At 44.2% G+C, this 13,703-nt stretch overlaps 1 protein-coding gene across 1 annotated transcript; it reads right to left on the bottom strand.

Moving 5' to 3' along the window:
- Positions 1-103: 103 nt before the first annotated feature.
- LOC120023680 (solute carrier family 4 member 1 adaptor protein) lies at positions 104-13,670 on the bottom strand. The gene is made up of 14 exons (XM_038967733.1): positions 12,809-13,670; positions 12,385-12,583; positions 6,620-6,748; positions 6,466-6,526; positions 6,075-6,214; positions 4,492-4,652; positions 4,098-4,167; positions 3,596-3,785; positions 3,255-3,357; positions 2,785-3,010; positions 2,236-2,325; positions 1,867-1,952; positions 1,405-1,474; positions 104-377 (listed from the first exon to the last, which is right to left on the bottom strand). Exons 1-14 carry the CDS (start codon positions 13,667-13,669, stop codon positions 328-330), a joined length of 2,436 nt encoding a protein of 811 aa, XP_038823661.1. The 5' UTR covers position 13,670; the 3' UTR covers positions 104-327.
- Positions 13,671-13,703: the final 33 nt, after the last annotated feature.

Here is a 13,703-nt window from a genome sequence, read left to right as displayed (position 1 = left end):
ACAGAGGAACTCTGCATAGAAGGCCAGCATCCCGGAGTCACCTCTTCACTGTTGACGTTGAGACTGGTGTCTTGCGGGTACTATTTAATGAAGATGCCAGTTGAGGACTTGTGAGACGTCTGTCAATTTGATGTTATTTTAATGGACATTTCTAAGTGACCCTAAACTTTTGAACAGTAGTGTATGTTGTATGCAATATCCCTTACTCAGGAGTGTCATAGAACACAAATAGATACTGAGGGGGTGGAGGCCTGTTTGTGTGTTGCTGCTAAGTCTGCAGGTGGGTGGAGTTGAGGAAAAAAAGGGTCAAAAGTTTGAGCCTTGTGTTCAGTAGCCATACTTTTCGTTGAGGTGGGTGCGGCCATCCCCAGACTGACCTGTAGACATGGAGGACAACGTTTTAGGCATATTATTCAGAACATGAACATTAAAAAAGTAGTGACAGTGCAGTGACCAAAGAGTCTAAAGTGCCTGCTTTAAGACCGGCTCGCAAAACACATTTAGTATGTTGGCCTGTTTTGTTGCTATATTAAGTCACTGGCTATCTGCTCCAAGAACAAAACCCTACGTAGTCACATGTGTGTAACAGCTATGTGGGAAATAAATTATTCCACCTAACCATGCCAACCTTCCTCACATGTCGCAGTGTCTTCCAATGACATACGTTTCCCTTTAGGTACTCACACGCAATCTTATCCAAGAACCAAATTGTGGGTTTCTTGCTAGTTGCTAAATACCAAGAGTTTTGTCAATGAATCCAAATGGCTCTTAGCAGTGTACTTACCCCCGCAAAACGTTAAAACTTTATCTTAACAGTGTGGCTTTGATCTGCATTCCTTGGCCACTGATGAAAATGCAGTCTAAACTCTCCCTTCTCACAAATTGGCCATAAAGCCTGTTTACTTCCCTTTTCTCTTTCTCCCTAGCTCCCTTCATCCCAGAGGTCAGGGACAACCTTATTCCTCTTACTCAGGAGTGGTAGAGAACACAAATAGTCCTTCTGATAAAGAACATTGTGTTCAACAATAATCTTGCTCTGTAATGTACATTTCCTCAGTCCTGAAACTCTTGGCGTAACTCCAAATGTCACCTAGCTGCGAGGTTACAAGCCTGTGAGATTGTTCAGACAAAAAGGTCTTATGTCTTGATGAAGGTTCTTCAGCAAAAACATTGACAGAAATTACATTACTGTTAAATGGTTGAACAACAGTTGACGAGGTTAAGGGCCTGGCTTATTAGTCAAAGCCGAGCCAAATTGTTGTCTTTGACCTCTGTGTTACCCTAGCGTTCACCTCAAGACATGGCCGCCCTATGTCAAGGGGCCAGGTGGTAGGTGATTAACATCACAAGATGAAAGAACTCATAGCAATAAACAAGTGAATATTCACAAGAAGTTATTTATACCTGTGGGGGGCACCCAGACACAATAGTCTGGGTCATCCTCAGGGTACGGTCCTGATTGGGCGGTTGGAGGCTGGAGACAAAAGCATGACAATGTGACACAGCATTTCTCTAACGAGCGAAGAAAGAAAATGCACCAACACCACAAAGTAGCTCTCTTTCCGCATGGTACAAATTAGGTAGTAAATGGAATATAGACCGAATATAAGAGAGATTAAGAGGGTGAATCTTCGCATGGTACAAGAAAATTCACAGAGTAACCTAGTTTTGTATCAGCCCAGTATCTTTGTATAACTAATGTTGGTCTAAAAGTACACTGGATTTAAATTTGGGGGATTGTTTAGAATGCCAGCATTCTTGATTAACAGTATTAATTCATTCTCAATCAAGTTTTGGCTCGTTATTGGCTAGTGTGTGTGAGAGTGAGTGAATGTGTGTGGGGGAGAATGAGCTCGAAGTGCTTACTCTGTTGGGGCCGGTGGTTCTTTTTTTCAAGAACTTTTTAGGACTAGGCTTGGCAGCTGCCGCCTCCTTGCCCCCTTCTTTAGGGTCTAAAGAAAGATGGGAGGAGAAACACCAGAACTAAAGTTAGGGACTAAAATCCATCCACACAATGGGAGAATCTCAATTGCATTGCCTCCTTCTCAAACCCCATTGGATAAGAAGGTCAGAGGAGCGGGACCTCCGAACTTCTCAACCAATGGGTTTTGAGGAGGTCGAGAGGTCCCAGGAAATGAAACAGATTCTCCCGTGGACATAGTGCACATAGCCAGACAGAGAGAAAAACAGTGTACCAACAGAAGAGCAAAGAGACACAAACTTGAGTCCCTGTACCTGGTAAGGGCTTTAAACGGCCGAGAGGCGCATCTTCCATGGTTTCCTCAGGCTCCTCTACATCTATACTTCTCTGGGACAGCTTTTCCCCTATAAAAACCAGACAAAAACACTGTTCAATGACCACAGCTGAATAGTGATACGTTGTTACGGAAAACAATTTCACCATGATGATGCCACATCAGAGCCAAACTTTGGAGATACATAGATATGTAGTATAATATGTATAGCTCTGTCCAAAGTAACACTGCCATCTACAGGAGATTGGGAGAACAACAGCTCCATATGGATAAAATAGACACAGGCTACATTCCAATTAACTACCCTTCAATTGTGCACGCCTACACCCCCTCATTGATTTAAAGGAATGGACTGCTGTAAGGAATATGGTGGAAACTCCCAGCAGTCATGCTTGCACCAATCAAATGCTTTTAAATGTATGAGGGGAAAGTAAACGAGTGCACACCTCTGGAGAAGGGTAGAGAATCGGGAACACAGCCACAGTGAGAAAAAGGTGGCAAGACACAGCATCCAACTTTTATATCATACCTCTGGGGAGTTGGGACAGAGGTGGGTCCTGCCTCTGGCATCCTGTACTGCAGCCCTCTGTGGAATCAGTGCTTTCATTGGACCGTTGGGGTTCCTCAGCCTGGATGTCAGCCTCAGTCAAGTCTTCACTCCCTTTGTTGTCATCCTCCTCCTCTTCTTCCTCCTCTTCCTCTCCTTTCATGTTAAAGAGTTCTGCGGGCAGGTTGGCTCGCTTCGGGGGCAACTTCTAAGAAAGAGGGAAAGAGAGCACATTATGAGGAGTGAGACGACAAAAAAATTGGGAGTGGTTGTGAAGAAGAGGCAACTGTTGAGTAAGAGATGCAGAGAGAGGGAGAGCTAAAGAAATAGGTGGACAGAAAGAAAATGCAGAAATAGGGATAGTGTAAACTGTAAAGCTTTTCCAGTATTTGCAAAAACCCTCTTATGAAAGGCTATTATGGATATTCTCCTCTGTTGCCAAGTGAACATACCCCTATGGTCCCAGTCTTCAGTTTGAACTTGGCGCCTCCCTTCATGGCACCAAACAGCGGTAGGGATCGCTTCTTAGGCTTGTCTGCGTCGGACGACCCACTCCTAGACATGTGAAGAAGAAATTGTCAGAGTGCAATACTGTACAACCATGTGTAGCGGACATGCAGTATTCCTAGGAGGGAACAGCAATAGGCACTACTAATATACAATCATCATCTACAGGCATTTGAGAGAATAACGGACGAATGGATACATTGTGAGAAATAGGCACCAAGACGCAACATTCAACTAGGTGATTCAGATATTAGGGGATAGCTGCATGCATATGCATATATATCACCCCGTCTGCAGTGAAGGCATCTGGGCTGGCCGCGTGAGCTCCACCAGCCGACGCAGTCTCTGGGCCTCCTTGCGCAGGTCGGCGGCGTGCACGTGCAGCTTACGGCGCTCCACTCCGTCCAGCGCCGCCTCGCTGCGCACAGCGACCATGAAGGCATCCAGGGGGTCCTCGGAGGACGAGTGAGAGCCGTCTGATAGGGAAGAGAAATAGAAGTGAATGGAAACCCGAGGATAAAGCACTCTGTCTCACTCGCACACATACACAGACAAACTGACAGATACAACACAACTCACTTGGGTGAAACTACACATAGTAGAGACAGCAACGTAAGTGTACCAGTGTTTCTTAATCCTGGTCCTGGGGAACCAAAGGGGTGAACATTTTGGTTTTTGCCCTAGCACTACACACCTGATTCCACTTTTCAAAGGAAACAGGATTCAGAAACACGAACCCACATTGCGATGAAAGGTGGTTGAAAATACCTTTTCTGTGCACCACTTACCTCTCCCTGTAGCACTGAGCTTCTTCTCGGTCTCTGCCAGCTCCTTCTCAACCACCAACAGTTTGGCCACCTTAGCAAGATAACAAGCACCCTGTCACTCTAGCGCACACCATAAAAGCTATAGTACCCTTCCTCCCCTGACATATCACATACTGTGCACACAAAACATTTCAATAGACAGAAGAGGCTATTTGAAACAAAAACTTTGTTTTAGGGATTTGTAAAGTGTACTTCTGTTGCAGAGAATTAGCAACGTCAGTGCTATCACATTACAACGCTGTATGTGGTGCACTATCTTAGGTGAGCACTTCATTTTGAGAGAGACTTTGTATTACCTTTTTCAATTCCTGAGGTAGAACTGTGAGAAAGCGTATTTAATGACATGGGTCTTTACCAGTGACTCGTAAGTGTCCGGGCGCTCTTGAATCTTTCCCGCCCTCTTCATGCGCTCCTGTCTCTTCTTCTCCACAGCACCGGTGCGGTCCAGAAAGTTATCATCGTCACTGTCATAGAAATCCTCGTCCTCCCAGTTCTTCTTCTTGCGCTTACGGGAAACTAGAGGGAGTGGATTATGAACAAGTTAAAGTACAACAACAGTAGAAGTAAGTTACAGACAATGAGCACGATTACATGCACACAATAGTGATTATTGTGGATAGTCAGGTTACTATAATGATTTGTTTAAAACGTTTACATGCTTTGCAAAAATAACGATTTCCCTAATAATCCTGTTTACATGGACACGGAAATCAGGCTACTGATGGGCCTTTTGATAAATGCAGAAAATCGGTCATCAAAATCAACAGTGACCATGTTATTTTTGCTAATACTTTTTGATTCTCAGTTTGGACATATGAAGTTTGTATGTGAAAACTATTTACAAGATGCATACTTTGTTTTTCTGAACTCACTTCACTCGAGCGCAAGAGGGAGGCTTGCGCTACCCGGTGCTGGAACATGCGCAGATGCCGATTTGAAGTTTTTTTATTTATTTTTTATACATGTATTGCTCAGAAAAAGCAGGTGTTTTAATCGGCGTATGCTTACTTCGATTATGACCTTACGCCGGTTAAGATAAGCAGAGTAAGGTGTTTACATGACTAATGCCATAATCTGCCTTAATGTTTAAAATTGAATTATTAGTGTGCATGTAAACATACTCAATGGTACAGAGTAAGGACTCAACGTCTGGCGGACCAAGGGGTTAAGCCTACATATGGAATAAACAAAGTTGTTGGCGCATCTTCCAAGTGCCTAAACAGGCTACAATATGTCCAGAACTATGCTGCACATGTCCTCAACCACACCTTCTCCCGCAAGCACATCACTCCAGTGCTGTTCAACCTCTACTGGCTCCCCATATGTTCACACGTCGACTACAAAATCCTGGTTCAAACCTACCAAGCTATCTCTGGACTGAAGTATCTGTCTGACCTCATTCTACCCTCCTGTCCCACACGCACCCTTCGCTTCACCAGGTCTGTATCCCTTCAGCAGCCCCGCAGTAGACTATGGGTGACAAGACTGTCAGTTGCGTGGCGCCGCGGCTGTGGGATGTATTTCCAGACACAATTAGGCTGCAGTTCTCTACTAATTCTGTTCTCCGGATCTGGCGACACCTGTATATAGCTTTGATTGTTGTCTGTGTTCTGGATTGTTTTTATTAAATGTCTCATTTTTGTGTCTGTGAAAATCGCTTTACAAATTAAATGAATTATTATAATAAATATACATTGTAAATAAAAACTTGAATAACAACCAAAACTGCAAGCCATCACCTTCAATGTGAGCTATTCACTGTTTTGTAGGGTATTCACTGTGTATAATGTTACATTTCAATATAACTTTGGAATATTTGAACAAATGACTAGGAGCTGCTGAACCACTCATACTGCTGATGTAGCAGGCTGCATTGACTACAGTAAATAGTAACAGTTCTGTTGTGGGCTGATGTAGCAGCTCTGCTAGGACCCCCACCTGCCTCCTGCCTGAGCAGGCCCCGGGCCTCCAGGATGCGACACGCCTCCAGGGAAGACTGGATGGCCGCATCTTTCTTCTTCCCTATGTGGGTCACCTCAGCGACCAGCTGCTTCCCTGAAGCGTCATCCACTGGGAGCCTGTGTGTGGAAAGGAGGTGACATGTTTAACATTCTATTCAGTATGTCAATTTTCTACCTGGTAGTTCGTTGAAAGATAAATGTCAGTAATTGACTAGGTCTGAATCAGTCCCTGATTAGTTGGGATGAATAAAAACCAGAGGGGCTGCAGACCTACAGGTCCAAATTTGAGAAGGACGGCAATATAATTTGCATGATATAATACATGATTGCACACAATTACATACCCTCAGACAAAATAAAAAGCTTACTTTACTCTGCAGAGCCAGGTACCGTGGCTTTTGTCTTCATACTCAAACTCGAGCTCTTCCCCTGAAATAAAAGACAGATAGCGAGACACTGTCAAACACACCAACAGGAAACATGATTATGGTACTAGTGAATGTCTTTCTCCAAAGGTCTGACCTTCTCTGTCAAAGAAGCCCTGCAGTGCTTTCTTAGGGTCCTTCAGGTAAGCAGCCTCTTGGTCCTCCTGGAACTCTGTGGAGAAGGGGTTCTCCTCGTTCTCATCCTCTTCAGGGGCTGCCTCATCATCTACACATGTACAGTTGAAGTCAGAAGTTTACATACACCTTAGCCAAATACATTTAAACTCAGTTTTTCACAATTCCTGACATTTAATCCTAGTAAAAATTCCCTGTCTTAGGTCTGTCAGGATCATCACTTTATTTTAAGAATGTGAAATGTCAGAATAATAGTAGTGATTTATTTCAGCTTTTATTTATTTCATCACATTCCCAGTGGGTCAGAAGTTTACATACACTCAATTAGTATTTGGTCGCATTGCCTTTAAATTGTTTAACTTGGGTCAAACGTTTGGGTAGCCTTCCACAAGCTTCCCACAATAAGTTGGGTGAATTTTGGCCCATTCCTCCTGACAGAGCTGGTGTAACTGAGTCAGGTTTGTAAGCCTCCCCCCTTTTCCTCCAAACATAACGAAGGTCATTATGGCCAAACAGTTCTATTTTTGTTTCATCAGACCAGAGGACATTTTTCCAAAAAGTACGATCTTTGTCCCCATGTGCAGTTGCAAACCATAGTCTGGCTTTTTTATGGCCGTCTTCCTTGCTGAGCGGCCTTTCAGGTTATGTCGATATAGGACTAGTTTTACTGTGGATATAGAAACTTTTGTACCCGTTTCCTCCAGCATATTCACAAGGTCGGCAAGTGGTTAGTGCATTGGACTAGTAACCGAAAGGTTGCAGGATCGAATCCCCGAGCTGACAAGGTAAAAATCTGTCGTTCTGCCCCTGAACAAGGCAGTCTAGGCACTGTTCCTAGACCATCATTGAAAATAAGAATTTGTTCTTAACCGACTTGCCTAGTTACATAACATTTAAAAAAGGTCCTTTGCTGTTCTGGGATTTGCACTTTTCGCACCAAAGTACATTCATCTCTAGGAGACAACGCATCTCCTTCCTGAGCGGTATGACGGCTGCGTGGTCCCATGGTGTTTATACTTGTTTGTACTGATGAACGTGGTACCTTCAGATGTTTGGAAATTGCTACAAAGGATGAACCAGACTAGCTCCACAATGAGATAGGGTGCGTGCAGGCCAGCCTGCCAGTTAAGTGGAGTCAGTGTAGTCAGCTCAGCTATCCCCATTGAGACCGTGTCTGTGCCTCGACCTAGGTTGGGCAAAACCAAACATGGCGGTGTTCGCCTTAGCAATCTCACTGGAATAAAGACCTCCTCCATTCCTGCCATTATTGAAAGAGATTGTGATACCTCACATCTCAAAATAGGGCTACTTAATGTTAGATCCCTCACTTCCAAGGCAGCTATAGTCAATGAACTAATCACTGATCATAATCTTGATGTGATTGGCCTGACTGAAACATGGCTTAAGCCTGATGAATTTGCTGTGTTAAATGAGAACTCACCTCCTGGTTACACTAGTGACCATATCCCCCGTGCATCCCGGAAAGGCGGGGGTGTTGTTAACATTTACGATATTTCGATTTACAAAAAAAAAATAACCCCGCCGTTTTCGTCTTTTGAGGTTCTAGTCATGAAATCTATGCATCCTACTCAATCACTTTTTATAGCTACTGTTTACAGGCCTCCTGGGCCATATACAGCATTCCTCACCGAGTTCCCTGAATTCCTATCAGACATTGTAGTCATGGCAGATAATATACCAATTTTTGGTGACTTTAATATTCACATGGAAAAGTCCACAGACCTACTCCAAAAGGCTTTCGGAGCCATCATCGACTCAGTGGGTTTTGTCCAACATGTCTCCGGACCTACTCACTGCCACAGTCATGCTCTGGACCTAGTTTTGTCCCGTGGAATAAATGTTCTGAATGTTTTTCCCTCATAATCCACGATTTTATTACGTTTGCAATCGCAACAAATAATCTGCTCAGACCCCAACCAAGGATCATCAAAAGTCGTTCTACAAATTCTCGGACAACCCAAAGATTCCTAGATGCCCTTTCAGACTCCCTCCACCTACCCAAGGACGTCAGAGTACAAAAATCAGTTAACTGAGGAACTCAATTTAACCTTGCGCAATACCCTAGATGCAGTCGCAACCCTAAAAACAAAAAACATTTGTCATAAGAAACTAGCTCCCTGGTATACAGAAAATACCCGAGCGCTGAAGCAAGCTTCCAGAAAATTGGAAAGGAAATGGCGCTACACCAAACTGGAAGTCTTCCGACTAGCTTGGAAAGACAGTACAGTGCAGTATCGAAGAGCCCTCACTGCTGCTCGATCATCCTATTTTTAAAACTTAATTGAGGAAAATAAGAATTATCCAAAATGTATTTTTGATACTGTCGCAAAGCTAACTAAAAAGCAGCATTCCCCAAGAAAAGATGGCTTTCACTTCAGCAGTGATAAATTTATGAACTTCGTTGAGGAAAAGTTACGCAAATTACAGACTCCTCTTTAAATCTGCGTATTCCTCCAAAGCTCAGTTGTCCTGAGTCTGCACAACTCTGCCAGGACCTAGGATCAAGGGAGACACTCGTTTTTTTAATACTATATCTCTTGACACATTGATGAACATAATCATGGCCTCTAAAGTGCATACTGGACCCTATTCCAACTAAACTACTAAAAGAGCTGCTTCCTGTGCTTGGCCTTCCTATGTTGAACATAATAAACGGCTCTCTATCCACCGGATGTGTACCAAACTCACTAAAAGCGGCAGTAATAAAGCCTCTCTTGAAAAATCCAAGCCTTGACCCAGAAAATATAAAAAACTATCGGCCTATATCGACTCTCCAATTCCTCTCAAAAAAAATTTAAAAAGCTGTTGCGCAGCAACTCACTGCCTTCCTGAAGACAAACAATGTATACGAAACGCTTCAGTCTGGTTTTAGACTCTATCATTGCACTGAGACCGCAATCGTGAAGGTGGTAAATTACCTTTCAATGGCGTCAGACCGAGGCTCTGCATCTGTCCTCGTTCTCCTAGACGTTAGTGCTGCTTTTGATACCGTCGATCACCAAATTCTTTTGGAGAGATTGGAAACCCAAATTGGTCTACACAGACAAGTTCTGGCCTGGTTCAGATCTTATCTGTCGGAAAGATATCAGTTTGTCTCTGTGGGTGGTTTGTCCTCTGACAAATCAACTGTACATTTCAGTGTTCTTCAAGGCTCCGTTTTAGGACCACTATTGCTTTCACTATATATTTTACCTCTTGGTGATGTCATTCGGAAAAATAACTAACTTTCACTGCTATGCGGACGACACACAGCTGTACATTTCAATGAAACATGGTGAAGCCCCAAAATTGCGCTCCCTGGAAGCCTTTGTTTCAGACATAAGGAAGTGGATGGCAGCAAATGTTTTACTTTTAAACTCGGATAAAACAGATGCTAGTTTTAGGTCCCAAGAAACAAAGATCTTCTGTTGAATCTGACAATCTTGATGGTTTTACAGTCGTCTCAAATAAAACTGTGAAGGACCTCGGCATTACTCTGGACCCTGATCTCTCTTTTGACGAACATATCAAGACTGTTTCAAGAACAGCTTTTTTCCCCATCAACGTAACATAGCAAAAATCAGAAACTTTGTCCAAAAATTATGCAGAAAAAATAATCCATGCCTTTGTCACTTCTAGGTTAGACTACTGCAATGTTCTACTTTCCGGCTACCCAGATAAAGCACTAAATAAACTTCAGTTAGTGCAAAAACACAGCTGCTAAAATATTGACTAGAATCAAAAAAAAATATCCTATTACTCCAGTGCTAGCCTCCCTACACTGGCTTCCTGTTAAAGCAAGGGCTGATTTCAAGGTTTTACTGCTAACCTACAAAGCATTACATGGGCTTGATCCAACCCATCTTTCCGATTTGGTCCTGCCGTACATACCTACATGTACGCTACGGTCACAAGACGCAGGCCTCCTTACTGTCCCTAGAATTTCTAAGCAAACAGCTGGAGGCAGGGCTTTCACCTATAGAGCTCCATTTTTATGGAATGGCCTGCCCATCCATGTGACAGACGCAGACTTTGTCTTTACTGAAGACTCATCTCTTCAGTAGGTCCTATGATTGAGTGTAGTCTGGCCCAGGAGTGTGAAGGTGAACGGAAAGGCACTGGAGCAACGAACCACCCTTGCTGTCTCTGCCTGGCCGGTTCCCCTCACTCCACTGGGATTCTCTGCCTCTAACCCTATTACAGGGGCTGAGTCACTGGCTTACTGGTGCTCTTCCATGCCGTCCCTAGGAGGGGTGCGTCACTTGAGTGGGTTGAGTCACTGACTTGATTTTCCTGTCCAGGTTGGCGCCCCCCCTTGGGTTGTGCCGTGGCGGAGATCTTCGTGGGCTATAGTCGGCCTTGTCTCAGGATGGTAAGTTGGTGGTTGAAGATATCCCTTTAGTGGTGTGGGGGCTGTGCTTTGGCAAAGTGGGTGGGGTTATATCCTGCCTGTTTGGCCCTGTCCGGGGGTATCGTCGGACGGAGCCACAGTGGCTCCCGACCCTTCCTGTCTCAGCCTCCAGTATTTATGCTGCAGTAGTTTGTGTCAGGGGGCTAGGGTCAGTCTGTTAAATCTGGAGTATTTATCCTGTCTCATCCGGTATCCTGTGTGAATTTAAGTATGCTCTCTTTAATTCTCTCTTTCTCTCTCGGAGGACCTTAGCCCTAGGACCATGCCTCAGGACTACCTGGCTTGATGACTCCTTGCTGTCCCCAGTCCACCTGGCTGCTCCAGTTTCAACTATTCTGCTTGCGGCTATGGAACACTGACCTGTTCACCGGACGTGCTACCTGTCCCAGACCTGCTGTTTTCAACTCTCTAGAGACAGCAGGAGCGGTAGAGATACTCTCAATGATCGGCTATGAAAAGCCAACTGACATTTACTCCTGAGGTGCTGACCTGTTGCACCCTCAACTCCTGTGATTATTATTATTTGACCCTGCTGGTCATCTATGAACATCTTGGCCATGTTCTGTTATAATCTCCACCCGGCACAGCCAGAAAAGGACTGGCCACCCCTCATAGCCTGGTTCCGCTCTAGGTTTCTTCCTAGGTTCTGGCCTTTCTAGGGAGTTGTTCCTAGCCACCGTGCTTCTACACCTGCATTGCTAGCCTACCTGGTTAAATAAAGGTGGGAAATTTTTATTTTTTAGGTCTTGGCTTATTTATTTAGATTTTCCCATGATGTCAAGCAAAGAGGCTTGAAGGTAGGCCTTGAAATACATCCACAGGTACACCTCCAATTGACTCAAATTCTGTCAATTAGCCAATCAGATGCTTCTAAAGCCATGACATCATTTTCTGGAATTTTCCAAGCTGTTTAAAGGCACAGTCAACTTAAGTCTATGTAAACTTCTGACCCACTGGAATTGTGATACAGTGAATTATAAGTGAAAGAATTTGTCTGGTAACAATTGTTGGAAAAATTACTTGGGTCATGCACAAAGTAGATGTCCTAACCGACTTGCCAAAACTATAGTTTGTTAACAAGAAATGTGGTTGAAAAATTAGTTTTAATGACTTCAACCTAAGTGTATGTAAACTTCTGATTTCAACTGTATGTATAGATAGGAAGGCGAGAGAGAGATTAAAGTTAACATATTGAGGGCTTGGGTTGAAGCTACAGAGCTGTGATATGGTAGCAGTGGTTAATTGCAATTAGTGTAAGTAAACTATTCTGAGCCATGCATTACAGTCTCTCCTGGTGCTGAGCACTGAAAGCTTACCTATTCCCCAGGAACAGCCCGAATCATCGTTTAAACTCTTTCCCCTGATGCCACTGCTTTCTATCCCCTCTTCCTTTTCCTCCTCATCCGAGCCTTCTCCCATCATCCTCCTCTCCAGGTCCTCCCGCTGCTTCCTGGCTCGCTCCCGCAGCTCTGTGACAGTCAGGTCTGACTCCGCCTCTTCGTCAAACTCTGGACCCTGCAGAGACAGACAGTAGAATAGGGCTATTCAGAACTACAATGGTAAAGGACTACATAAGTGATAGAGGTTTGAAGTCTAAGGATGTCTATTCTGGTCTAGTACATCTAGCCTACTTGTGGTAGTAAGTGCACTGTGTATAACATTTTACTTAGCCTATTTCTGAATGGTATGAACACTAAGTAATGTTTTCTGGCATGAAGGAACAATTCTTATATTTTTTACCTGCATGATGAAAAGTCTAGTGCTTCCCCCGAATTTGAGTACGTGCCCAACCCGCACTCTGATGTAGGTATTCGGTGGTATCTTGTTCTTGTTGACGAATGTACCATGTGTGCTGCCCAGGTCATGGACATAGAACCCTCTCGCCTCTCCAACTGCCTCCTCCTCTCCTGCCAGCCCACGGTACTGAATGACAGCGTGATACCTGGAGATTGAGGGGTGTTCCAGGGATACATCACACACAGGTAAACGCCCGACCACAAAATAACTCTGCTGGGTGAGTGGGACCGTATCAACTATAGTGCCATTCTTGAGGGTTTCTAGGGAATATGGGACATCTGCCACTCCTGCCCAAGGAGGTTCGGCGTATGGAACAGGAGGGTGGGGTTTAAATTTGCCAATAGGTGTTCCTTTGACAGGAAATCTTGGTGGGGGTTGGACGTCTTGCAGTTTGGTCTTTGCGGCTACACCATCACTAGTCTTGTCTTTTTCGGGATGTTTTTCGCTCTCTGCACCTTTCCGTGAGGTTGTGTTGTCATTATCCGACGTGGAAGGGGTGGTTTGCTCATCTGAAGATGCCTCACTACTATCAGAAGTAGATGGTTGTAGTTGTTCTTTGTCGCCATTTTCTTCATGTGTAGGCTTTTTTGGTGCTCTGCTCGCGACAAGACCTCGTTTACTCATGAGCGAAGGCGCCGCAAAGAGAGCAGGTTTTTTGAAAGGGTCCTCTGTTTGAGTGTTAGTCACGTCCTCTTCCTTGTCACATTCACCACCATTCTCATTACTCACACGTTCTTCCATTTGAGTGTCCATTTCTTTACCAGTAAATATTTCACACTCTACTGTGCGCGAGGAATCCGCCATGTTTATTTGGTTCGGCTCTCAACTCGGACCGTGC

This window comes from Salvelinus namaycush, chromosome 28, assembly GCF_016432855.1.
Source record: "Salvelinus namaycush isolate Seneca chromosome 28, SaNama_1.0, whole genome shotgun sequence".
NCBI lineage: Eukaryota > Metazoa > Chordata > Actinopteri > Salmoniformes > Salmonidae > Salvelinus > Salvelinus namaycush.
The sequence above is the reverse complement of the archived record's forward strand: the minus strand, read 5'-3'. Positions and strand labels throughout refer to the sequence as shown.

What these genes read in the sequence shown, in the direction of transcription:
- LOC120023680 (XM_038967733.1), bottom strand. Translation starts at nt 13,669, where the DNA reads ATGGCGGATTCCTCGCGCACAGTAGAGTGTGAAATATTTACTGGTAAA. An exon ending in GGGCTTCTTTGACAGAGAAG is followed by an intron (nt 6,527 to 6,619) that starts GTCAGACCTTTG and finishes CTTTTATTTCAG; the next exon opens with GGGAAGAGCTCGAGTTTGAG. An exon ending in CCTGCTCAGGCAGGAGGCAG is followed by an intron (nt 4,653 to 6,074) that starts GTGGGGGTCCTA and finishes CACTCCCTCTAG; the next exon opens with TTTCCCGTAAGCGCAAGAAG.